Source organism: Acromyrmex echinatior, chromosome 15, assembly GCF_024713525.1.
Source record: "Acromyrmex echinatior isolate Ae372 chromosome 15, ASM2471352v2, whole genome shotgun sequence".
NCBI lineage: Eukaryota > Metazoa > Arthropoda > Insecta > Hymenoptera > Formicidae > Acromyrmex > Acromyrmex echinatior.
The window spans coordinates 6656412-6680239 of NC_141866.1; the positions used below are offsets into that span (position 1 = coordinate 6656412).

General features: G+C 34.4%; 6 protein-coding genes across 13 annotated transcripts in view; 4 read left to right on the forward strand and 2 right to left on the reverse strand.

The window, feature by feature from the left end:
- Nucleotides 1-17743, reverse strand: part of LOC105153034 (tubulin monoglutamylase TTLL4) — a 167942-nt gene extending 150199 nt beyond the window's left edge. Inside the window, exons 1-2 of one of the 4 annotated variants that reach the window (XM_011067648.2) lie at nt 17521-17743; nt 4912-4972 (exon numbers count right to left, since the gene is read on the reverse strand). The gene's annotated coding sequence lies outside the window, so the exon portion shown is untranslated. Of the gene's footprint in view, nt 1-4911; nt 4973-6071; nt 6201-7018; nt 7206-17520 lie in introns of those variants that run through there. The other 3 variants (XM_011067649.2, XM_011067647.2, XM_087414117.1) reach the window with 3 other exon arrangements.
- LOC105153036 (enhancer of split mgamma protein) lies at nt 1649-4491 on the forward strand. Its single transcript, XM_011067652.2, has 2 exons — nt 1649-3033; nt 3249-4491. The coding sequence occupies exons 1-2, from the start codon at nt 2959-2961 to the stop codon at nt 3795-3797; spliced, it is 624 nt and encodes a 207-aa protein (XP_011065954.1). The 5' UTR covers nt 1649-2958; the 3' UTR covers nt 3798-4491.
- LOC105153047 (uncharacterized) lies at nt 6356-11918 on the forward strand. 3 transcript variants are annotated; one of them, XM_011067668.2, is made up of 10 exons: nt 6356-6927; nt 8344-8415; nt 8516-8689; nt 8968-9162; nt 9253-9437; nt 9685-9805; nt 9886-10093; nt 10182-10519; nt 10805-10969; nt 11053-11918. In XM_011067668.2, exons 1-10 carry the CDS (start codon nt 6925-6927, stop codon nt 11200-11202), a joined length of 1611 nt encoding a protein of 536 aa, XP_011065970.2. In that variant the 5' UTR covers nt 6356-6924; the 3' UTR covers nt 11203-11918. The 3 variants fall into 3 exon arrangements, with proteins under 3 accessions (XP_011065970.2, XP_087270245.1, XP_087270246.1); XM_087414119.1 differs by lacking the exon at nt 6356-6927 and having other exon boundaries at nt 7304-8415; XM_087414120.1 differs by lacking the exons at nt 6356-6927; nt 11053-11918 and having other exon boundaries at nt 7304-8415; nt 10624-10812.
- On the forward strand, nt 12044-14559 carry LOC105153046 (mitochondrial 2-oxoglutarate/malate carrier protein). The gene is made up of 5 exons (XM_087414121.1): nt 12044-12591; nt 12652-12867; nt 13084-13220; nt 13330-13786; nt 13870-14559. The coding sequence occupies exons 1-5, from the start codon at nt 12509-12511 to the stop codon at nt 14063-14065; spliced, it is 1089 nt and encodes a 362-aa protein (XP_087270247.1). The 5' UTR covers nt 12044-12508; the 3' UTR covers nt 14066-14559.
- LOC105153045 (mitochondrial 2-oxoglutarate/malate carrier protein) lies at nt 14262-15813 on the reverse strand. The gene is made up of 6 exons (XM_011067666.2): nt 15746-15813; nt 15421-15630; nt 15135-15268; nt 14816-14986; nt 14512-14611; nt 14262-14454 (listed from the first exon to the last, which is right to left on the reverse strand). The coding sequence occupies exons 1-6, from the start codon at nt 15811-15813 to the stop codon at nt 14262-14264; spliced, it is 876 nt and encodes a 291-aa protein (XP_011065968.2).
- Nucleotides 17744-18549: 806 nt separating the features above from the next.
- Nucleotides 18550-23661, forward strand: LOC105153032 (dymeclin). Of its 3 annotated transcripts, none has more exons than XR_015547640.1 (12): nt 18550-18672; nt 19357-19653; nt 19764-19961; nt 20192-20436; nt 20507-20722; nt 20818-20999; nt 21096-21221; nt 21293-21406; nt 21479-21763; nt 22010-22192; nt 22371-22450; nt 22531-22671. XR_015547640.1 is itself a non-coding variant. In XM_011067640.2 (12 exons), exons 2-12 carry the CDS (start codon nt 19367-19369, stop codon nt 22696-22698), a joined length of 2121 nt encoding a protein of 706 aa, XP_011065942.1. In that variant the 5' UTR covers nt 18550-18672; nt 19357-19366; the 3' UTR covers nt 22699-23661. The 3 variants fall into 3 exon arrangements, 2 of the variants coding, with proteins under 2 accessions (XP_011065942.1, XP_011065944.1); XM_011067640.2 differs by having other exon boundaries at nt 22334-22450; nt 22531-23661; XM_011067642.2 differs by having other exon boundaries at nt 18563-18672; nt 19362-19653; nt 22334-22450; nt 22531-23661.
- Nucleotides 23662-23828: the final 167 nt, after the last annotated feature.

The window sequence follows — 23828 nt, forward strand, 5'->3', positions numbered from 1 at the left end:
GACAAGGCAGAAAAGAAGAGATTCCTTGGGTCGCAGGAACATGAGGTAAAGGCGAGAGAAGTTCGAAACAAGCGTACGTAATTATTCGGTGCGAACGACGTTTAAGTATCCGAGCTCCGACCGCAAAATAAGCGAAGTGGCTGGTCGAGAATAGGAAGACGAAGAATGTAGAGGAAAAACGAGCAGACGAAGGGCAAAGAAAGGAGCGAACACGAGGCATAGTAAGAGCAGAAGGAGGAAGAGGAATAGGAGGAGCAAAAAAAGGTTCGTATAGGATATAATTTAGCCAGTGGCTTGCCGAAATTAGTATCTCAAAGTGGAAACGTGTCCTTACGCGCGCATCCAAAATACTTGTTTCAATAATCCAACGCGGGAGGACGAATTTTATGAGCATCCTCGCAAAATTAATCTTTTCAGATTTTGTGTACATTGTAATGTACATTAAATTTGAAGATATTATCCATTGAAATTATTTCAAAAATATTAATTCTATCGACATTACCTGAAAATATATACGTAACAAATGCACATAATAAATGTTGGAAAATAAAGTCAAAATTAAAAAAAAAATGATTACGTTATTGATTATGTCAGTAAAGTAAATTAATTAATAAAAAACTTTTTTGTATCATACATAGTATTACTTTCTGACCGTTTTTTTTAATTTTGCTTTACAAAAGAAAAGTCGATATATCTTAATTGATTAAAAAAATTAGTTCAACACAAAAAAGATTGGTTGTTGCAGCAAATTAGATGGTAAAGTATGGCATAGCATTTTTAATTGACTGTTGCAGTCAATTTTTGATTGTTAGCCTATCCGCAATGTCAGTATAGGATTTCGATAAGTTAACACAACCTGCCAATTCTTTTTTTCAGTGCGTGAATTACTTATTAAAGCGCCCTTGAATTGAACATTAAAAAAAATTTTTTTTAAACGTGATTCCTTAAAATCAGATCTAAAGGGGTTAAGAAAGTTCACTTTTTTAGCCAATTTTCATCGGTCGACGATAGATTACACGGATAGCACGAATGAAGGGATTTCTCCCACCTTGTTGTTGAGTGAGAGCAACGTTTTGAATATCCGAGCGTGGTTGACTTTTTGCTCCTTAACTCTTTGTAATTATGATCCATGTACCCGATAATTACGCATAATCGAGGCCTCAGTGAAATACCGCGGTACGCTTCACTGCCTGAGAAATTCACGGACAGCGTAATAACAATAAAGTCGAAGCGAAAGCAAAGAGTCTTGATTTTTTACGTTCGAACTTGGAGTTGCAATTCTCTTGTTTCGTTGCTAAAATTATGTACTTTGTAAGTGTCTTGAGATATCAATCACATTCATAGTAGACACAATAAAATTAAAGTTCTTACTAATTTTTACTTAAATTGACGTTCTTCGTAATTACTTGGTATTAATCCCTAAATAATGTACTACGACAGTGAATTGAATCCAACAATAAACGCAACATTGTCATATTATATTGTTACAGATGAATGTTAGAACTCTTTTAGATCAAAAGTCAGTTTGAGAATAGCAATCTCTGCATCAATTAAAAAAATTAATGTCGTAGAACAAGGAGAGCATAAAAATAATTATTTCCCAACCGGGAAATAATTACTATTATGCTCCTAATAATCGGTAAAATAAAGCGTAACAAACGGAAAAGATCTAATTCGTTCTTCGAATCCCATTCACTCGTCGATGCGGAACGCGCGTGCTACTCGGAAACGAAAACAGAAAATCGGCGATGAAGCAAGATTAATTAATCGCGGTCTCGCTCTGTTACACGATCAAGTCTGTAACGATCGATTTGTCATACCGCTTGACACCAACGAGCTTTATCGAGCTCGTCCGCGATTTCCCTTTCCCCTCTGCGTTAATACGCGTAAAACGATCGATCAATCGCGCCACCGATGACCGCGGATATCATTTCGCGGTATTGACCGGATCGGACGGCTATGGAATACGCGCACGTACACACGTACAGAGACACACGGTACACGATTTAACATCGTGTAGCCAGTGGGATTGCAATCACGCGCCGGAGTTGCGCCAGAGTTGTGCCAGACTTGTGCCCAGCACGCTTCTCGCTCGACCGAAACGGGAGAACCAGAAGCGAGGAGGGACAGAGAGAAAAGAAACTACGAGGAAGAGGGGGATGCGGAATCACGATAAGAAGATCCAGCACGAGCATGGAAGCTGCGGCTGCAATGGAAGAAGCTACACCTTACAGGTGGGACAAAGATGGCTCCTCTTATTTTGCCTTCAAGCAAGGAGGAGAAGGAGGACGTTGGTCGAGATCTAGTCCTTCCGTATGAGCGCTCGTAGAAATACGCGCCAATGAGCGATAGGGAGAAACAGACAGGGCAGAACGGTGAAGAGAACGAGAGAGGAGCGAAAGATAGATGGATAGAAAGAGAAAGAAGAAGAACGACGATTACGAGCCGCGCATACCATGGCACAACCACTCGTCGACGATCAGCCGAGGTAGAGAACATCGACTCTGCGCCACGGCTAGGTGCAACAAGGACGCAGGAACGGTGACGATGGCTTGGTGTGGGCGCGTGTCTGGCAGCTGCCGCTTACAGGTGGTGTGCTTGCTTGGGAACCAACCTCTACGGACCGTTCCCACGGAAGGCCTGTCCCCCACTATGCGGCCCCATACCCGTCCCCTCACTCCGTCCACATGGGGGCCCTTGCCTATATAAGTCGAAGCCTCGCCCGATCACGGCTACAATCACGCTCTGTTCGTGTTCACTCAAAGGTCGAGCTGGAGACCAACGTGTTATCCAGATACACACACGTTTCCTTCCGCCAACCGCAGTGATTTGTAATCGTAGCGACGATTAGAGTTCGACGAACCGGTGTGATAGCACGAGAAGGTCGCGTTCGCGATAAGTCAATATACAGTTATCAAGTGAAGTTTTGATTGTGTCGCAAGGAAAAAAGGATTAATCATGCAGATGCACGAGCAGATTATCATAGCCGATGGGCAGGAACAGCCAATCTCCAGGACGTATCAGTATCGAAAGGTAGGTGTCATCTTGACATTTCAATCAAACAATCGCTCTAATCGTCATAACGTGAACTTCAAGTTAACTTGTAACTTTGTTATTTCCTTTAACAATAAATTCGAATTAATTTTTGACATTTTTCTTTCACATGAAACAAAAGATTCTCAAAAAGTTTTTCTCTAAACGTCGAGTGCGACATTGATCTATAGCGATTCGTTCATTTCGATTCGCAGGTGATGAAACCGATGTTGGAACGCAAACGTCGAGCGCGTATCAATCGCTGCTTGGACGAGTTGAAGGATCTGATGGTGACGGCGCTGGCTGGCGACGGTGAGAACGTAGCGAAGTTGGAGAAGGCAGATATTCTGGAATTGACGGTGCGTCACTTGCACAAACTTCAGCGTCAACAACGTCTTTCGGCGAATCCGGTGATCGACGCAGACCGCTTCCGTGCCGGCTACACGCACTGTGCGAACGAAGTCAGTCGCTGCTTAGCGGCCACTCCTGGCGTTGACGTTGCCCTTGGTACCAAGCTAATGACACATCTCGGACACAAGCTCAATTCCATGGACAAGACCGGTCCGTTGACCATCCACGTGACCGCGCCACAGTCCTCGCCATCACCCACCAGCGAACTCAGCGCCGACGAGTATCCGATGCCGTTGACGCCAGCGTCCAGCCAACCATCCCCGGTGCGAACCGATATCGATGCTGTATCCCAGAGCCACCAAGGTCTCCTGCAGGTGGCTAAACCAAACGAACCCATCTGGCGGCCCTGGTAAACTTCCGCCTTGACACGGCAAATTCGCCGAAGTTTCCGAGTAAACTGGCGAAAAAAAAAAAGATCTCGAATCCGAAGGATTCATAAATTATCGACGCCGGTGTTGCAATTTCTCTGTGATCTGAACGGAATGGATATCGCAAGGAGGAAAGAGCGAAGAGTCCCTACAAAAATCACCTAGATTTAAGGGGAGTTTCACTTGCTCAAAGGCAGTCGGACCGAAACGGAAGTATCAAGGCGAACGTCATATCTCCAGTGACGTTCTGCCACCAACAACTTCGATAACGTTCCGCAAGAGTCGGACAACACTGGGATCTCGATACGTAGTTTTATTCGCGGCCGCACGCGGCTGAAGCTTTAATTTACTCGACAGTTAGATGTTTTCTATTGTTTATTTCATACTTTTATCGAGGATGTTTTTTTCTTTTTATTTTCTCGCCGTAATGTTATTATACAAGTCTCATTACCGGTCAAGAGCATCAAATGTGAGACAACGATGACGAATGACCTTACGAGGCGGCGATTACGGTGATTCCGCAAAACGCGCGTCCATTTAGTATCTCCTGTGGCGCAAATATATGTATAAAAATGACCGAGCGGAAGATCTTGTGATAGAGAAACGTGTACCTGTGATATTTACTGTAGTAGGCGTAGAGATGATAGATTTTTAATAAACATGTTTCGTATCAGCAATACATACATACTAAGTGATTTTGTGTAACCCACCCGATATATATATATATAGATTAAGATGAATCTTAAGATCTTTAAATTTCTAGAGATAATACAGAATTATCTATTCTTTTTTTATGAATAGCGTCAATTTTCTATTAATATAACATAAAACAAAATTATTATTATATATTAATTTAAATTGAAATTTATTACGAAAATGTATAAAACATTACTTTGCTTGTTAAAATGCGAGAGTCATTAAGTTTCAAGATTTCACACTTTGTATTAAAAAAAATATTTTTATCATCGATTCGTTAGTTGGCTAAATAAATCTTTAGACAAAAAAAATATGTGTACTCTTGAGAATACTTGATTTAAATATTTCAGAGAGAATTAAATTATAAATTAAGATTAATCAAATTAATTAAGAATGCACTCACCCTAATACAGCTTCCAAGAATTTCTGCAGCTCATTCCTTCTTCCCTGCCAACCACTTTTATCTGAAAACACATCAAGAGTATTAGTGTTGTTGCTATAAAAGACAGATTGGAAATTATGGAGTATAGTGGTTTGTCTAGTTCACATAATTTGATGCAAATATTTGTACGCCACACAGAAGTCTCGTATTATTTAACTCTTTACCAACAAGCAAAAATGTGATCAAGCACAATGTTGACGATTTTTCGAAAAAAGTATTGTCCTCTACAATATGTGTATTTTTTAATTTCTCAATGCGTTATGATCGAAGCGAAAACGGCAAATGCGAAGATGCGACATCGCCCACGCCTCACTTTCTCGATTATCACTTGGATTTTTTATAATTAATTCCATTGACCTCACTTTGGCGCGCCACGTGGCGACATTACGATATAAATAGTTTTTCCGGTGCGAAAGGGTTAATCGGATCGAATGTAGTCTATTGTTTCGCAGCACGTTCTACTAAATTGCGTCTCGCGACATTTAAATTTATCGTTATCGGCTTTCAAAATTTGTATACAAGGCAAATTTATAATGCCGCAAAAAATTAAATCTGGTCGCAGACATGAAAAATAATTGCGCAGTATGTTGCGTTAATTAATTTGTAGATGCTGTCATGTTTTCATAAAAGTAACTAAACAAATATTTAAAATAATTACGTCGAAAGCGATATTAAATATATTGATCAAATATATTGATTATACATAAATTTACGTTAAATTATCTCTATACAAAAACAGCCGAATAATAAAATGATCGTTCATGTAAATTAGTCAAGTAATAAAAAATATAGTCTTTAATGATTAGAGGAAGATATCCCGCATAAATTTCAAAATATCACCTTAAAATAACTCACGTAAAAATATTTCTGTTTACTTCGAGTTACTTACACTAAAAAAAAAAAAAAAAAAAAAATTATATCAACATTTTAATTTAAAACACCTTCATTAATTCAATGACACTATTAATGAAAAAAATACAATTTTATTAAAACGAAAGCACGATATATTTATTCCATTAACAGTGTTATTAAATTAATAAAATTATTTTCAATTAAAACAAGGCTATTAATATAACATCATTTTTTTTTAGTATACACAATAAACTTTAATTTAAACGAACTTTTCTCTCACGTATGAAACTATCTATTTAAATCGGGCCACAATCGCGATTCGGAGTTTGAAATTCGATCATGGTATTCAAAACTTCCGTGAGATACGGCGATCAATCCCACTCGTATCAAGCCTCGAACTTGCGTGATTCAGTCTGATAACGTAACATGCAATTGCACTCTTTCTCAACCAACTCGAGCTTTCAATACGTGTCTGCGAGCTACTGGAGGCCATATACTTTACGAAGGCGCCAAGGTTTTGAGCACTTTATCGATTCCTTTTGACGCGACTCGAGTGCAACCCAATGCGATTCCACCGTCGATATTTTATCGATTTCACCCCATCACCTGGCGCAACGACCTCCGAACGTCCACACGCCATTGCGCGCGCGCACCAAAATTCGCGCGCGTATCCCGGAAGCGGACCGCGCGAAACAAAACAAACTAACCGGAGCGAGTGGCGAAGCGGGAATCGCCACGGCGATTCCGAACGATATACGAAGCGATCGGGTGAAAATTTATCGCGCTAATCCCGCGCTCGCAATTCAGAATTTCAGAAAACGAGATCACCGACTCTTCCTCGTCGACGATGACGTCACGTCGCCGTTACTACCTGGCGAGCAACCGACGTTCCAGTCGCGTCGAGACGGATTATCACCGCGATTTAGGTTAGCGTCACCGGGAACGAATGCACGTCCGACAGAATGCACCGACACTCGATCGCCGCCATTAATTCGCGAATTCGCGCGCGCCGGAACTCGCGCCGAAACGTCTCGCGCGGAACGCGTCCCAGCGCCGCTTGACGTCTGTTCATCATGGAAATATGCAGCCAAGGTCACGCACTAATCCCAAGGGATTTACGTTATGGTTAGTAACAACTCCGATTCACGTGTCGGTGTCACGTAAAACAGCTTCATATCGGGACGCAACTTGCCGGTATGTATACGTTCAAACGTACCCCAGACGTCCCTCGGGAACGCCGTCGGCGTCAATGATACCGCAGCCGCACAGGGAAAAGCGGGAAAAACACTCGACCACTACGATATTATACTCACTTTCCCGATAACCGAACCGCCACTCAGCTGTAACACGTGCTGTCACCACAGGTGCACGATCACGCTTCGCCGTCATCTTGCGGCAAGTTCGAGAATTGTTACGCGACGCGATGTCGGTAACGTCGGTATCGTAGCGAACGACGATGGAATAAGATTCTGCTCGGATGATAAATGACCGGAATTCGCGAGACGACTTTTGCCTGTTCCTACCAGGCTTATTTCTATCAATGTATTATAGATTGACTTTAATCTCGGTTCGATTTACTTCTCATCTTTTTCTAATTCTTAGAATTAAAAAAAGATGAAGAGTAAGTTGAACCGAGATTAAAGTTAATCTACATTGATAAAAACGAGCCTCAATATAGTCTATTTTTAATCTCGGTTCAACTAATTTATCTTTTTCTAGTTCTAAAACTAAAAAAAAAGGTAAAGAATAAATTAAACCGAAATTAAAATTAATCTACACTGATAGAAATAGAAGCTTGGATCCATTAATGTAAGATGTAATGTAAGATTAACTTTAATCTCGACTCAGTAGTTCAATTTACTCATCTTTTTCTAATTCTTAGAATTAGAAATCTGAGAATTAAATGAAGATAAAAAGTAAATTGAACCAAGATTAAAGTTAATCTTACATTGGTGAAATCAAACCTTAGAAAAATCTGAGATCGATATTGAGATCGGATACAATCGCGATTTCAAGGAATCAATAAGATAAATATACTTTACGTTACGCCATTATCATGGCAACGTTATCTGCATCATTATCACTAATACATACGTATTATTTTCGACATATGAAGATAAATAGAAATAATAATAGATACAAATACATAGAAATATAAATTACTTTCCATTTTCACGATCAGTGATCGATAGATTAGATTTATAAACAATTATTATATAATCAGTTTGAATTTTTTCGTAAGTAATAAATATAAATGAATTATGCTAGTGATTCTGTTTCTAGAATATTAAACATTGATATAAAAAATATGTCATTTTTCATACACATAGGTACTAGAAGTATTGATTTAAGTAATAGATTTTATTCGGTTCTTTTATTAAGTCACATCGATCGCTTTTATTTGGTTTCTATGTCAACCATTCGTGCTGTGTGAAGATAGCCTGAATTCAGCAGCTTTTCGACAGAAATTTAAGTTATTCATATTGAACAACTTTGCTTCGTGCCGATTAATTATAATTTTTCCTTTCTAAAATGGTGCAGGAAAGAATACATCAACCGGAAATGCGCACGACGTATGTCTTGAAACCCGGCCAGACGCTCGAGAATACCAAAGTGAGTGTTTTTATTTATTCTCACTCTCAAACATTGAGTTTACAAAGACTGAATTTCTCCTGCGTCTAATATTACTGAAAATTTAATCGCGCTTACACAGGTGTCTGAAAGAACTCGAGCGTTAGTAGTAACGAAGGACACCTTTCAGCGTTTTGTGGATTATACTACAGAAGAGGATAGAATAGCAGCACAGCAAGAAAAGGAAGCTGCAAAAATAGCAGCGTTGAAAAAAGCGACTTATGAAAAAAGTAAAACATGGGAGAGCACAATAGAAGTATGCTTGATCTATTCTCAACTCAAAATTATTACGATTAAATGCAAAGAATATTTTACTTCTAAATTTTGAAATATATATTACTTTTTTAATGCACAGAGATAAAAGTATAGTTTTAAATCTTTGCAATCAACATATGTATTATAGAATATTTCAAAGAAAGTAAAAGTAAATTTTTAAACAAGACATTTGCAAAAATTTAAAAAAATTTATTTATAATTTTACTTTGTATAGCAACGATTGATAATATTGTTAAAATAAAAATGATTTTATAATAGAATATTAAGGCAAGACAGAGGGAAGAATTATTGTCAAAGAAGCAAAAAGCGGAAGAAGAGAGGAAAGCGTTCGTGAAGGAAATGACAGAGAAAAAGGTGGCGGAGCGTGCAGAAGTGGTACAGAAAGCAAGGAGATTGCTTCAGCAAAAGAAGCCTTTGTGCCGACAGATTAATCGTGCTCTTTTCGTCTCCGAGGTACTTTCTCACGAAAGGAGTGTTCACGTAATTTCTAAGCCAGACTCACCGTTAATTAAACTCAAAATAGTCTACCATGATTTATATTAGTGTCTCAAGGAGCTGGACGCTCAAGTGGTGTTGCAAAAGACTATTAGAGCAATGGACAAAGAACAAGATGAAAAATATGCTAATTCCATTAAAACAGACGTCGCAAAATACGAGGAGGAGAAGAAACAAGAGGTGGAGGAACAAACGAAAAAAACGAAGGATTACAGGATTGCTTTGAAAAAACAGTAAACATTAATTTTAATAGAAATTTAATTTTTTAAAACGTATAGTTTTTTTAAGCGTATAATTCTAAATCTTTGTAAGAATATTAATATTTTAGTACAAATTCGACAGATATTAATATTAGATAATACAAATTGAATAAATGTATTTTTAGTATCAAAGCTAAAGAAATTATATATATATATATTTATATTTATATTTTTTTTTCATTATACTGCAACATGTATTATCAGATTAATTATGTATCAGGATCGAAAAGAACGAAAGAGACAATAAATTGAAAGCAACGGAAGAATTAGAAGCTGAAAAACAGGATCAAATAAACATGACTCAAGATATGCAACTCATGAAAAAGAAAGAGATGCAAGATGTAAACACCCGAATTTAATTGCTAAATAATATTTTTTACTCCAAAAGTATATTTAACATGTATTCTCTCCATTTATATAGATATTGAACAAAAAGAAAAGACTACAGAAATTTTTCAAGAAAACGATAGAGGAAAAAAAACGAATTGAACTGGAATTACAACACAATGAAGAATTAGAGGATCGAGCGTTAGAAGTTTATAGGGAAGCTAAAGATCGAATACAAAAAATTCAAAAATCATTAGCATTAAAGAAGAAGGAAGAAAAAGCGCGTCAGAAGCAGATTGTAGGTACGATGCTTTCGGAAACATAAATCATATATGCAGAATTCAAATAACCAAAAAAAATGGATCCATCTATTAACAAATCTTGTTTTAGAGAAGCAATATGTTTTAATCAAGCAAGATCGCGAAATGAAGCTTGCTAAAGAGCAAGAAATCTTTGAAAAAGCTGTTGAAGAGAAAAACGCAATCGAGGTAGAAAAGCGAAAAGCACAAAAGGAACGAGAAGAGAAAATGCGCGCTCTCATGGAAGAATATAGGCTTCATGATGCGGCAATAAAGAGCAAGCAAAGAGGAGAGGAGAAGGAGTTGAGAACTTGGGAGATGATGCAGAGATTTAAGAGAGACGAGTATAATAAACAGACCGACTTGGAAGAACGCAAACGACAATGGCAACAAAAACTGGACTATGCCAATGAATTACAAAAGGATATCGTAAGAATATATTTTTTTAATATAAATTTTATAATAATCAGGTGTAAAAACATTTATCGAGAATAATTATTTTTTTTATTAATTATTTCTTTTTACGTTTCTAGATTCTATTTTACAACGGGCACTTTTACATGTAAATGCATGTTACATTTGAAATAATTTTTACACAAAGTACATTATTTATTTAAAATATGAACTTTTCATATTTTTCTTTTCCTTATATTATATAAGTATCGCAATATAAAATACATTGATAAAAATAGGTAATTTGATATTAATCATCAGGAAGAGAAACAAATGGACAAAGAACGCGAAAAAGAAGTTCTCAAAGATGAAGTGACAAAAGCCGCGATTGATAAAGCTAATCAAAGGATTCTATTTTATAGCGATGAAGTTTTAGAAGAATCGAAGGGCGTGAGGCCACTTTATCCAATCGTCAAAGTCATAGAGGTACATTTTAAACATTTGTAGTATGAAATTTTGAGATTAATAAAATTGCAAATAATTTTAAAAACTCGTGTCTCTGTTTGTAGAATATTAAAAAAGAAATGGGATTAGCGCCAAAGAAAAAACTTGAGTCAATCGTCAAAGAGGAAGAGCGGCCGAAGAGAAAATACAGAGCTCGGCGCCACTGCAATTGCCCGAAACCTGTTGCGGCAGATCAAATATATTATATACAGTAATAGTTACTATTTGCAATAAACAGAGTTAATTTGTAAATCGCCCGACCGCAATTACCACACATCCGTCCAATAATTCAAGATGTCACCCAAGTCATTTTCGCATCACACCGTCAAGTCTCACACTTTTCGACTCACGCAAAAATCGGTAGAAACAAAGTTGTCCACGTCAAGACGACATTTACCAGCAATTTGTGAACAAAGAATTCACTAAGTTGTGAAAGTTGGAGCATTCTCACGGTTGCTTACTGTAGCGAGCACTCATACATCAAAATATTATATTACTTTCAATCCTTTCTCGAAGCAATTAAATAAGTTGTCTAAAGCAAGTTTCTCAGAAACATGTTTCACGTGTATGTTCAATTAACAGAATACATAAATTAATATGGATATCACCATATAACATTATTTCAGTAAATATAACATGCATTTAATACGAATTAATGTCTCATGCAAATAATTATAATTATAAAATATGATTTCTCTCGTAAGCAAAATACACAATGTATCAAATTCTTATACCAGAATAAATCGATCTTAAAATGACAAGCAATTTATTATCATAGATCTGTTTTCTTTGGCTGAAATAGTGTATAATATACTTTTGAAACTTAAAGTAAGATAGATATGTTTGATATTTATTGAAAGCAAGAAAGGGCATGTTCGGATTCCCATCTAGGTGCTCCCCGGATGTCATGTCATCCTTGTTGTTTACTGAACGTTAAATAAAGATGACGTGACATCCGAGGAGCCATTCAGGTGAGAATCAGATCATACCTAAAGAGAATGCAAGGACTAGTACAGGAACAGAAAACAGAGCCCAGTTCCACAACTCACGATTAATTCTTAACCGAGGTTCAACTTGTTTCTCATCCCTTTCCAATTCTAAAATTGGAAAGAGATAATGAATAAGTTGAACCTCGATTAAAAATTAACCATGAATTATAGAACTGGGTCAGATCAAATATCTTTTTATTTCCTTCATGTATTCACTTAAAACCTATAAATAAATTAATAAATGCAAATAATATATATAATTAACAAGTAGCAAAGGAAAGTTGGCATTTCATTTCCCATCACTTTTTATAAATCATTTATAAAAATCGATATTTTACTGTCATGCTGTGAAGCGTTGCCGTTTTATTTTAACGTACAATAGGTTAATAATGACAAAAATTTGACGACAATGACATGGCACATATATTTCGACTTAAAAGACTTTAAAAATATTTTGTACCATTGTGAGAAATAGAAACTATTTATTTATTTAACTTGTTTGTAAAAATTTATTCAACTTAAAATATTAAAAATGTCGAAAAAAGAAGAACCGAAAGAAAAGAAGAAGCAACCTATACCGCCAATGATCAATTTTGTGTTGGGTGGTCTTTCCGGGTAATTTGTTTCAAGCGTTGAATTAAAATAGAGTATTTCAAATATTCGTTTGTATCTTAGAATGGCAGCTACTTGCGTGGTTCACCCGATGGACGTGATCAAAAATAGGATGCAAGTGCTCAAAGGGAAAGCATCGATCTTAAATATAATTGGCACCACATACAGCAAAGAGGGTTTTCTTTCATTTTACAGCGGTTTATCAGCTGGTCTTGTCAGACAAGCATCTTACACGACCGTGCGACTCGGGATTTATAATCAGATGCAAGAATTTTGGAGGTAATTTGATAGCAGTAGCTACAATAAATTTAAAAAATTTCAAAAGATGTCAAGAATTTCTAGACAATATAAATCTTAGAAGAAAGTTTATAGAATAAAATCGGAATGAAATCAGGATGTCTCTTTTCATAACGACTTGGTTTCATCCCTTAAATAATCAAATAATTGAAGTAATTAAAATCGTCAGAGTTAAAAAAAAAACTGACTGCACTTTAGACAAAGATACGTCGGTCGTCCCAATTTCACGATTCTGGCATTAATGGCTGGGAGCGCTGGTGCCACGGGGGCTTTCTGTGGAACACCAGCCGATGTAGCTCTCGTGAGAATGACAATAGATGGCAGATTACCAGTGGGTAATGAAAAATTTTCGTACAAGCTAATTAGTGTATTGACTTTCATCAGTGTCAAAAGAAACATTTGTGGAAATAAATGTAGCTAATTTAGCTGATGTTCTCTGCTTAGAGCAACGAAGAAATTACAAGAACGTGATTGACGCTTTTATCAGAATTGCTAGAGAAGAAGGAATGTTCGCTCTTTGGAGAGGAGCTGTGGCCACGATGGGAAGGGCTGTTATCGTTAACATATCGCAATTGGCTACTTACAGCCAAGTGAAGCATATGATTGCGACACGAAGTATAACTAAACAACAGTTTTCTATATTATTTTTTAAAAATTATTTCGATAATTCGCGATTTCTTAAATATAAATCAAGTACATTCGTTAACTTTCGAAAATATAAAAATATAATTAAAATCTATAATACTTCGTTATTAAATTCAGTAATATTTTTCTATGTACATCTTTTGAATGTTTTTACAGTGAACGTTAAAGAAGGCTTAGGCTTGCACTTTGGTGCGTCAATGATATCGGGATTTGTCACTGCTTTTAACTCCATGCCTTTTGACATTGCCAAGACCAGGTTATTAACAATTTTAATACTTAAAACTTCTTGAAAAAAACTAATCCTTGAACAAATTCAATAAAATTTTCACTATTCCATAGAATACAAAACTTAAAAACCACTGGGAAATCTCCAGGTATGGTCTCAATTATAATATCGATAGTGAAAAATGAAGGAGTAATGAATCTTTGGAAAGGTTTTTGGCCAACTTACTGCAGGATCGGTCCGCACACGGTAATAACTCTCGTTATCAACGAGCAGCTGATGGGTTTATATAGAATGTATACTAGTAAATAATAAAAAAATTATCTGAATAAAAAATTGCGTATTTTAATATCACACATAATAAAAATTTCAGAAAAAACTTCTATACTTTTTTAAATAACATTCTCACAGATTTAATTATGTTTGCAACACCTTAATCTTTATTTTATTCCAATTGTATCATAGTGTGCAATTAAAGGAAACCAATTAACACTGATCTAGATAAATTTTATTGGCAAAATTTCAAGTACATGTCATGAAGTTGATCAACGCATACCATGGTAATTATTGTATTGGGTGCTGATTTGGAATAATACGGAAGAAGACCGCGCCATAACAACATTACACCTTCCTTTTTAGCAATATTAACGATCATAGCTAGAAGATTAGGTGGTTTCGTAGGTTGCCTCCAGTTTTGAATCCTATAAGGATATGTATCTTAAGACCTCAACTTTGCTTTTGATATCTTGCTGCTTTACCTAGTTTTAGCTGTGTCGATCGGAATCGAAGCGAAACACGTAACTGCACTAGACATCATGGCAGCGGTAATTTGTAATAGTACATCATGTTGAATATATTCTAACACGTTTCAAAAATCCATTAAAATTATGGATTAAATAAAATCATTTAAAATCGATCATTGATTACAATTTTTTTGGTATACCCTTATTAACTATCATATTTATATTGTTATATATTTCCTCTTATATCAAGTACAATTATCTTTATGTAAAGTGAAACTTCTTGTGAAACAGACATGATTAGTGTTGCAAATTTAATCACCTCTGTCTTGCAATAATTTCTTCACTCTTGTGTATGTACCTAATTGTGCTCCATTTACAATCGCTGCTCTACCCATCGTAGGTATCGCTCCTCTCCATAATCCGAAAAATCCTTCAGTTTTCCATATATTAAAGATACCACTAACGGCGTTCCTATATTTTCTTTGCTTTTCTGATATAAATATATTAAAAATGATAAATATATTAATTCCCGTGTACACAATACATTTACAAAGAGTACATCTTCCTTTTTACATTTTAAATCATTCTGGCAAATAAATTTAGGTCGAAATTTCAAAATGTTTAATAGAAATAATTACCTGGTGGCAAATTCATGTCTGCCACCATGCGAATTAATATCAGATCCGTGGGAGTGCCGATGAAAGAACCTATCACACCAGCTATCATCCCAAAACTTATCATCGTAACATAATTTAAATAACCAAAATGTTGTCTGAAGAGAAAGAATTTGTAATGAAACATTTTTATAACATAGATTTGTCTAATGTCTAATTTAATACTCAATGCCAAATATGCATAATATGTAACTCCACGGATTAGAATCAATTTTTAAATGCAATGATTGAAAGCAATAACTGACATTACTCCCCAATATCTAGCAAAGTGATATAAATTCCAAGTCTGCTGGTGGTATAGGTTAATTGACGAAGAAGAGCCGCGCTCAGTCCCGCGTAAAAACCGCAAACTCCGTTCGTGCAAAACATACGGAGTGCTGCGACACGTAAAGTATCCTGCGACACTTGCATACGTATCTTAATAACATCCATAGGATGTGTCACGATTTGAGCTATTACTCTGTCGAATAAAATAAAATTATCATGGACTTTATGCTAAAATATTTTTTAGATATTTGCCTGTCGAGTAAAGAAGTAACAATTTTATTGCAATTATATAATATAAATCTTTTTACCCCGACATGCCACCTATTACAAAGTTGACGAATTTCGGCACCTTGGCATCTTGAACCGACGTCGACATTTATGTATTCTCTTTTTTTCATGCTAATCTCTCAATTTCTTATAATTAAGTTAATAACTTGTTACTTTTATCAATTTTTGTTTAATTTTGATAAGAATTATTTTTAACCTTTATTTCATTTCTTATTTCCATTTCTCCTGAATGTAGTAGCATTATATCGTGTTTACGTTAATGTCAGAGCACAGATTCTTGACTAATTACTTTGTCTAACTGTCATTATTGCGATAAAATATTTTACTTCAATAAATATTCTTATATTTTTGTACATAAAAAAACATGAAAAAACATTTTATTATACATATATATATGTATATGTGTATATATACACACACACACACACACACACACACACACACACACACACACACACACACACACACACACAATTGTATATACTATTGTATATTGTATATACTATTGTATATAGCATATAAAAAAATTAGATTATATTACGATAGTATATAATATATTACACTATTGTATATGCTATATAATATAATTTATACAATTTATAATTTATTCATGCATAAAATTTTGTAAAGTAGTCACAACATGAATTATAATATTAAATATTAATACAATAATATAATTATATAAAATAATATAATATAAATAATATAATATAATATAAGGAGAAAAGAGAAAAGAAGGAACTGTGATCATCAAAGAAAAAAGTAATCATGACTAGGCTAATTCTACAATGTGCTCTTTGTTTCCTGTTTCTTGCTGTTTGTCTCTTGCCTTTTTGGTTAATAAGACAAGAGACAAACAGCAAGAAACAGAAAAAGCATTGTAAAATTAATCTTAAGGGCTTCGCACAATAAAAGAAACAGAGAATAAGAATAGAACCTATCAGAAATAATATATAGAATACATAATTTCTGAGGTTGAAATTCTGAGGTAGAATCACAATTTCATAGGTTGAAATTCTTATTCTCTGTTCCCTGTTCCTTTTATTGTGCGGAGCCCTTAAGATTAATTTTCTCCTTACTACCAACTATCAGGGATTAATTCAATCAATTCATACACATTATTTTATAAATATCTTGACCATACAATTATTCTCTTTCTTTCTTTTTCTACTTTTATGCATGTAGTTTTCTTGCAGTATCAAAAGTATAAAATTGTAATGACTACATTTATAAAATACATTTATAAAATATCACAAGCTAAAAAAGAACGTAAACATTTCCGAGAAACGTCTCCTCGGAGAAGCCCATAGGACGTAACCATCTCTTGGAAAATTCCTTGATGAAAATAAAAATCAGAGCGTAAGTCGAATGTAATGGGAGAGTAATAGAAGCGTAAAAAACTTGTAGGAAACAAAAATTGAAACATCAAAATGTAAAAGAAATGTAATTGCTTCTTTTACGTTTCATTGTTTCAATTTTCACCTTTTAGAAGTTTCGTTCACGCTTCTGTTACTCTTCTATTACATCCGATTTATGTTCGGATTTTTATTTTCATCAGGATTGAATTGTGTGATATTTTCGTACGCGAATTATGCTCCGATTTTTATTTTCGTCAGAGATCTGCGATATAATCATGATTCAAATACTCGATGTGCTCCTGAAGACGCAATTAACAAAAAAAGTATGTCAATCGCGTTTCGATTTCCTCAAAAAAGAAGAGAGAGAGAGAGAAAGAGACAACGTAAAAACTATTTTCGCATACTCACGGTATCGAAATTTGTACATGCATACTCACCGAACTACAAGACAGAATCACGTTCGGAACAGAGTTCCACTTACAATCGACGAAACAGCGTCTACTGCGAATATTCGCGATAACCAACATATTCTGGTGATCGAACATCACACTGGTCAACATTCCCGATAAAAATTCGCGATCATCGTACACTTTTAACGAGTAAAATCCACGATCGATCGCGGAGCGAACGCACTCACTACATTTCCGAAGCGCCAACGAAACTGTCATGGCGGCCGAACCGCCGAACCGTCGAACGGCCGCACTACGCATTACGCATTTGACAAAACTCTCCGCCAGATACATCTAGAATCGCGGTCTTTTAAAAATCTCTCTGAATCGAGCGTTTGAAAGCCTTGAAATACCAAACATTTGTCGCCGATTCACAGCACGAGTAGTCCATCGCGACCTTTGCAAGTCGAAAACAGTTGCGAATTTAAAATTGACCGAATAGTTGAACGAGACGTTCGCGCGTTTTTACTAGTCAATAAGGCAGGTTTAGAACGACGGTTGACCGACGGGTGACCGACTTTATCGATGGTTGATGTTTGACTCATCTGACTGACGTTGTTAGCGATATCTCTTTTTATCATACATATGCGTCGTGTCACATAAGTAACGTATGAAATCATCATAAAAGGGGTACTCTAAGCACCCTGTATCTTCTAAATTTGTTTGTATTATTCGAAATCTCCAAAAAGTTTGCTCTTAAAAGAAAATAAATTATATTCGGACGTTGAATAGAAAGAAAATAAAGATATTGAGTACAAAATATGTAAGCAATGTGCACAGATCTAAATATAAGAAATTCTACATATTTCTAAAAATTGTTTGAAAATTAAGAAAATATTCAAATATACATCTATATTGTCTAAACCTCTTTTTTTATTATTCCTTTTTTTACTATTCCTTATATATATATATATATATATATATATATATATATTTTTTTTTTTTTAACACTCGTATCTTTCAATCTAATGTCTCTAATCTGGCACCCTTCAAAACTTCTCCATCGCTAGATTCACAGCTGAATTAATGAAATATCGCATGCGCTAGAAAAAGCGACACCGCTAGCAACACTCTGTCAGTGCGGATGTGGAACTTTTCTCTACCTTTTCATTATGTACGAGTCAACTGACCAGTAATTTTGTAAGTGCGTTTTGTTTTAACGCGTGGGACGTGTCGTTTACAGTGACAAGAAACTGCGGTTACGAAACACCGCTTATACTGCCGAAGTAACGAATTGACCGATCCGTTCTCGATACATTGAGCGACTTTGAGAGGTTATTAGCTCGCCTGATTCGCGACGTTCACACGCGAGACATTTCGTTGTTGTAATAAGCTACAATATAATCGAAGCATGATTGTGCACACGTCAATGAATATTAGAACATTCATGATTGATGTATTGATTTGTTCGTACTGAATCGTCGTCGACCTGAACTGTCAGTGTACCTACTTTCGGTTGTACTACTCTCACAAAAAAAAAGCAATTTTCGTATTTACATCACCGCCGATGGTGTAAACAGTATTTTTAAGTCGGAAAATCAACTGATCGATGTTACTTAATACAGTGTTATCGTCAATTTATATATGAACATAAATAAGAAATGAATTTATATATATGTATATAATATGAATAAGTAGTAGATCTGTTTTTTTAGCTGATCTTGCACAATATTCATTCTTCATCTTTTTCTTTTTGTATCGGAGAACAAAATAGAAGAGATAAACTGTGCAAAATTTCAGCTAAAAAGAATAGATCTAGATTTTCTTATTGGATTCTAAAAGCTTAGCATTTTTAGAAGATCTCATTTTTTTCATTTTTAAAAGATTAGAGGCAATGGGTGCAACACCGAGTCGCTATGAAGATCTCTCCAAGAATGTGCACCTGGGAAGATTCTGTGGGAGACAAAGCATACCAACGAATGATCCATTTTGGAGTACATTTCTATCTTATAATATACGACCACCTATTACAAGGAATGATCAGATAGAATTGGATTCTCGTTTGGATTCATCGTGTCAACAATTACTTGTTAATAATTTGATTACTGGCAATTTTGGTACTCTGATACAAATAACTTTGATACGCATCAATGAGTTATTAGCACCTGTACAGAATCAAAAGTAAGCATACATCGGCTTTATTGATACAGCATAATAAATTGCGATGTTAAACATTGCGAATTTAAAACATTTTTGTTTTATGTCTAAAACTGTGCATGGTTTATTTACAGTATAATATCGGCATGGCAAACATACAATGCATTGTTTGCTGTACGATGTATTTTAAAGTATTTCATTGAGATTGTTGGTGAAGAACAAATGCTAAATCATATTGAAGCACCACAAACAACAAATGATGCACTTCCTTCTTATAGATTAGCGTATTTTATTGAAGCATTGATTGAACTTATTACAGATGTACCTTTATGGTAAGTGAAGATAATATACTATAAAATTACAAGCATAAACGAAGCAAATTTTCTGCTTTCAACAACTGGCTCCGACAAGTAGATATGTGTTAAAGCAGAAAACTTGATCAGAATCGATTCTGGTTGTCAGAAAGCAAGAAATCTGCTTTGTACTCGTACCCAAACAGCATTTATCTCTAAAAATAGCAGGTACTGTGTGTGTGTTATAAATGTGTCTATATTTTTTATAGTGAATTTACATATGTTGTTCACTTGGAGGCGATTAATTGTTTACTTGTGTTGCTCTCGGTGCAATTATTTTCTCAAACTGCAGCCGAATACAGCACAGTATATAGGATAGCGATGCACGCGCATCTGAATCAACATGCACCTACTATGGTGTGTACACTGTTGCACAATTTTATTCAACAGGAACACGCTCCTCCAGGATTACTAACGCAACAGTCGGGGGGTAGTATTGTATTCAGTATTGCTGGTAAATATGACAATATCACAAAACGCAATCGATCCATTTTACAAAGCATTAATGTAAAGCATCGTTTCAGCTGGGTTGTGGAATGTAATAAGAATGGGCATAGGCAGTAGTTCGAAAAATATACAGGTTACACATAATGGCACTGCTGAAGATGAAGAGAAAAAACGCGATACGGAAACTCCGCTCGCTAGTCAATCCCTATTACTTTTACTGGTTCTGACGAATCACTGTACCGCTACACAAAATCCATATAGAAATGCGCTTTTCTCTTTTATAGATATGCAAGGTAAACATTGGACTGATCTATAATTTAATCATAAGTATCCTAATATAGAATGTTAATATTGCATGTCGCGAATAAAAATATATTTTTTATTATAGAAGATCATACTATATCGCAAGGGAAAGCAGTTGATACCTTTAAATTTAATTTAAATAAATTATATAATACCATTTGTAAAGTACCAAATACAGACGAAGTCACGCTTCTTCTCTATATGCTATTACATAGAAACTCGAGTGTAAAACAAGATATAATGAGAAGGCCTGATATACAACTACTGGCAAGTGTTGTCAACGCTCACTTTTTCTTTAATTATATGTTTAATAATTTTTTTACATCTAGTATTTATAATAATTTCATGTTGAAACATTTACAGGTAACTCCAATATTACAAATATTATATCATGCGCCAAATAATACATCCCATCATATTTATATGTCTCTTATCATCTTGCTAATTTTAAGCGAAGATGAAACGTTTAACAAACGAATACACGAAATTGTAAGCATCATTATTTTATAAATATATTTCTGTAAAATAATGATTGTAATAATTATATTATTTTTTTCAAGATGCTTAAAGGTGTAACATGGTATACTGAGAGATCCATAAGCGAAATATCGTTAGGTGGTCTTTTAATTCTTGTAGTGATTCGCACGATACAATATAATATGTTTAAAATGAGAGTAAGTATGAAATTTCTGTGTACATTGATATAGCACATTTATAAATTATATAATATTTTTTATGATTATTAGGATAAATATCTTCACACAAACTGTCTGGCAGCCTTAGCAAACATGTCTGCCCAATTCACATCCTTACACCCTTACGTTAGTCAGAGGTTATTAAGTCTATTTGAAACTCTTGCGAAAAAGCATGCACGGTTAGAAGCAAGAATTCTAGAATTAACACAGTCGACAACTCTCCCTTCCAATAATAGTGTTGTTCTTGATACGACTGTTGATACGACAATTAATGTTCATACCAAATCTGGAAAAGCCAATGCTTCCACTGTTTCCACTGTTACAAATGAAGATTTGGTAAGATATATGTGTGTGTGTGTGTGTGTGTGTGTGTGTGTGTGTGTGTGTGTGTGTGTAAGGTCCGATTGCACCAACGTTATCGTATCTTTTATAACTGAGGTTTAAAATTCTTTTTTTCTCTCTCAAAAAAGGGAGAGGGAAATCTCATTCAAAGTAACATTGGTGCAATCGAACCTAATATATATGAGTAAATTATTTTTTGTTTGTGTAATATTTATTAGATAAAATATATATTCTTTTTAGATTCAAGACTTGACTATACTTGAGGAAGTCTTACGGATGGTGTTAGAAATTATAAATAGTTGTTTAACCCATAGATTAGCGCACAATCCGAATTTAATTTACACTCTATTATATAAAAAAGATGTCTTTCAACCATTTAGGACACATTCTGCTTTTCAAGATATTGTACAAAATATTGATTCTGTAAGTTTCCATTTTTAAATTATTAATCATTAATAACATTTTCATATTTTATATATTATATATATTCTGAATCGATATACATATATATATATGTATATATATATGTGCCATAATCGAAAATTTTTTTAACATAATTTTTAGGTAATTAATTTTTTCTCTTATAAATTGGAACAAAAAGATCAATCACAATTAGGTGTTAGTCAAGTATTATCCACTATACGACAAGGAACTTTAGAATGGCCAAGAGATCGTTTAAGAGTACGTAGGAATTGTTACAAATCATTACGATCTGTTTATACTTATTAGAATTTTAATTATGTATATACTGTTGTTTGTAGAAATTCCCAGAATTGAAGTTCAAATACGTAGAAGAAGAACAACCGGAGGAATTTTTCATTCCTTATGTATGGAGTGTCGTTTGTCAAGGAGCGTTATTACATTGGAATGCGGAGAATATAAAATTATTTTCTCCTAATAATGGCGAAGCAACCATCATTGTTTGCTGATACTGAGATGAAGGGTGTATTCTGCTATAAATATTCAAAGCGATGACACAAATTGATACGTAAAACTTAATAAATTTGTAATAGAAATCGTCAAAAATGAAAGCATAAATATTTTCTTTTGAATAAATTAAAATGGAAATTTTTAGAATTAAAAGAAAAATGGAAATATATGCGGTAAAAAAACATAACGTATGGCATCAAATATAAGTACTTGACGAGAAATATACCTGTAGTAACATTTCTCAAAATTCAATTTGAAAGTTCAATTTTCAGTTCGACATCGTCAGAAACATTTTTTTGTTACATCATTTCAATATTTATGAAATTGAAAACAAGTGAATTTAAATCAACTATTACTTTTTCATTTTTCATATTATGAAGTAAGATGTAAAAGACTTAACAACAGGTATTTTATATCCTTGAAAATCAGATTTTATAACTTTTCTGCATTTTATTATGATTATATATAAGTGATGTAATAACATACATCAAGCCAAAATGGTAGCTGCAGTTGTTGCATCTCAATGGGACTGGTTAAAGTTATTGTAGTATTTTGCATTATGATATACAAGAGATAATTTTATGTTATTAATATATGCATGAGAAGTTATAATCTCCACAAATAATATAATTTATAAATACCTGTATAACTTGAAAACTAAATTTTCTTGTAATCGAATTAAAAATATATACTGATTCGAAGTATTTTTTAATGCAAAAATGTAAAATTATTAGAAACTTTAGTGAACATCTGGTAGCCTAATCAAAGTAGCATGCAATTTGGTTTCAGTAGTACAACTGCAATATATTTGTAAATAATTATTGAAAAAATTCAGTTTCTATTTGTTTAATTTAAATCGTGGCAATATAATATTTGTATAGTTCTGTTATTCACGCTGTATATGTGCAAATAATTTTTATTTAATATACATATACATCAATAAAAACTTTGATATTTATAAATATCTCGTTTCATTTCTCAAACACTCGTTTAGCATAAGATTTACAGAAATAGGACGTACATTTTCTAGGACAAATGTGAAAGGGCGATGTAGGAAAAAAATGGAAATAATCCAATGTCCATTTTTAACCGACAGGTCATTTAAAAATCATATATCGCGTACGCGGTA

Coding starts and splice junctions, on each gene's coding strand:
- LOC105153036 (XM_011067652.2), top strand. CDS start 2,959: ATGCAGATGCACGAGCAGATTATCATAGCCGATGGGCAGGAACAGCCA. Junction 3,034..3,248: donor GGACGTATCAGTATCGAAAG/GTAGGTGTCATC, acceptor TTCGATTCGCAG/GTGATGAAACCGATGTTGGA.
- LOC105153032 (XM_011067640.2), top strand. CDS start 19,367: ATGGGTGCAACACCGAGTCGCTATGAAGATCTCTCCAAGAATGTGCAC. Junction 20,437..20,506: donor TATTGTATTCAGTATTGCTG/GTAAATATGACA, acceptor GCATCGTTTCAG/CTGGGTTGTGGAATGTAATA. Junction 21,222..21,292: donor ACAAACGAATACACGAAATT/GTAAGCATCATT, acceptor ATTTTTTTCAAG/ATGCTTAAAGGTGTAACATG.
- LOC105153045 (XM_011067666.2), bottom strand. CDS start 15,813: ATGTCGACGTCGGTTCAAGATGCCAAGGTGCCGAAATTCGTCAACTTT. Junction 15,631..15,745: donor GTAATAGGTGGCATGTCGGG/GTAAAAAGATTT, acceptor TTTATTCGACAG/AGTAATAGCTCAAATCGTGA. Junction 14,612..14,815: donor GAAATTATTGCAAGACAGAG/GTGATTAAATTT, acceptor GAAACGTGTTAG/AATATATTCAACATGATGTA.
- LOC105153046 (XM_087414121.1), top strand. CDS start 12,509: ATGTCGAAAAAAGAAGAACCGAAAGAAAAGAAGAAGCAACCTATACCG. Junction 12,592..12,651: donor GTGTTGGGTGGTCTTTCCGG/GTAATTTGTTTC, acceptor TTTGTATCTTAG/AATGGCAGCTACTTGCGTGG. Junction 12,868..13,083: donor CAGATGCAAGAATTTTGGAG/GTAATTTGATAG, acceptor ACTGCACTTTAG/ACAAAGATACGTCGGTCGTC.
- LOC105153047 (XM_087414119.1), top strand. CDS start 8,335: ATGGTGCAGGAAAGAATACATCAACCGGAAATGCGCACGACGTATGTC. Junction 8,416..8,515: donor AGACGCTCGAGAATACCAAA/GTGAGTGTTTTT, acceptor GCGCTTACACAG/GTGTCTGAAAGAACTCGAGC. Junction 9,438..9,684: donor AGGATTGCTTTGAAAAAACA/GTAAACATTAAT, acceptor ATTATGTATCAG/GATCGAAAAGAACGAAAGAG.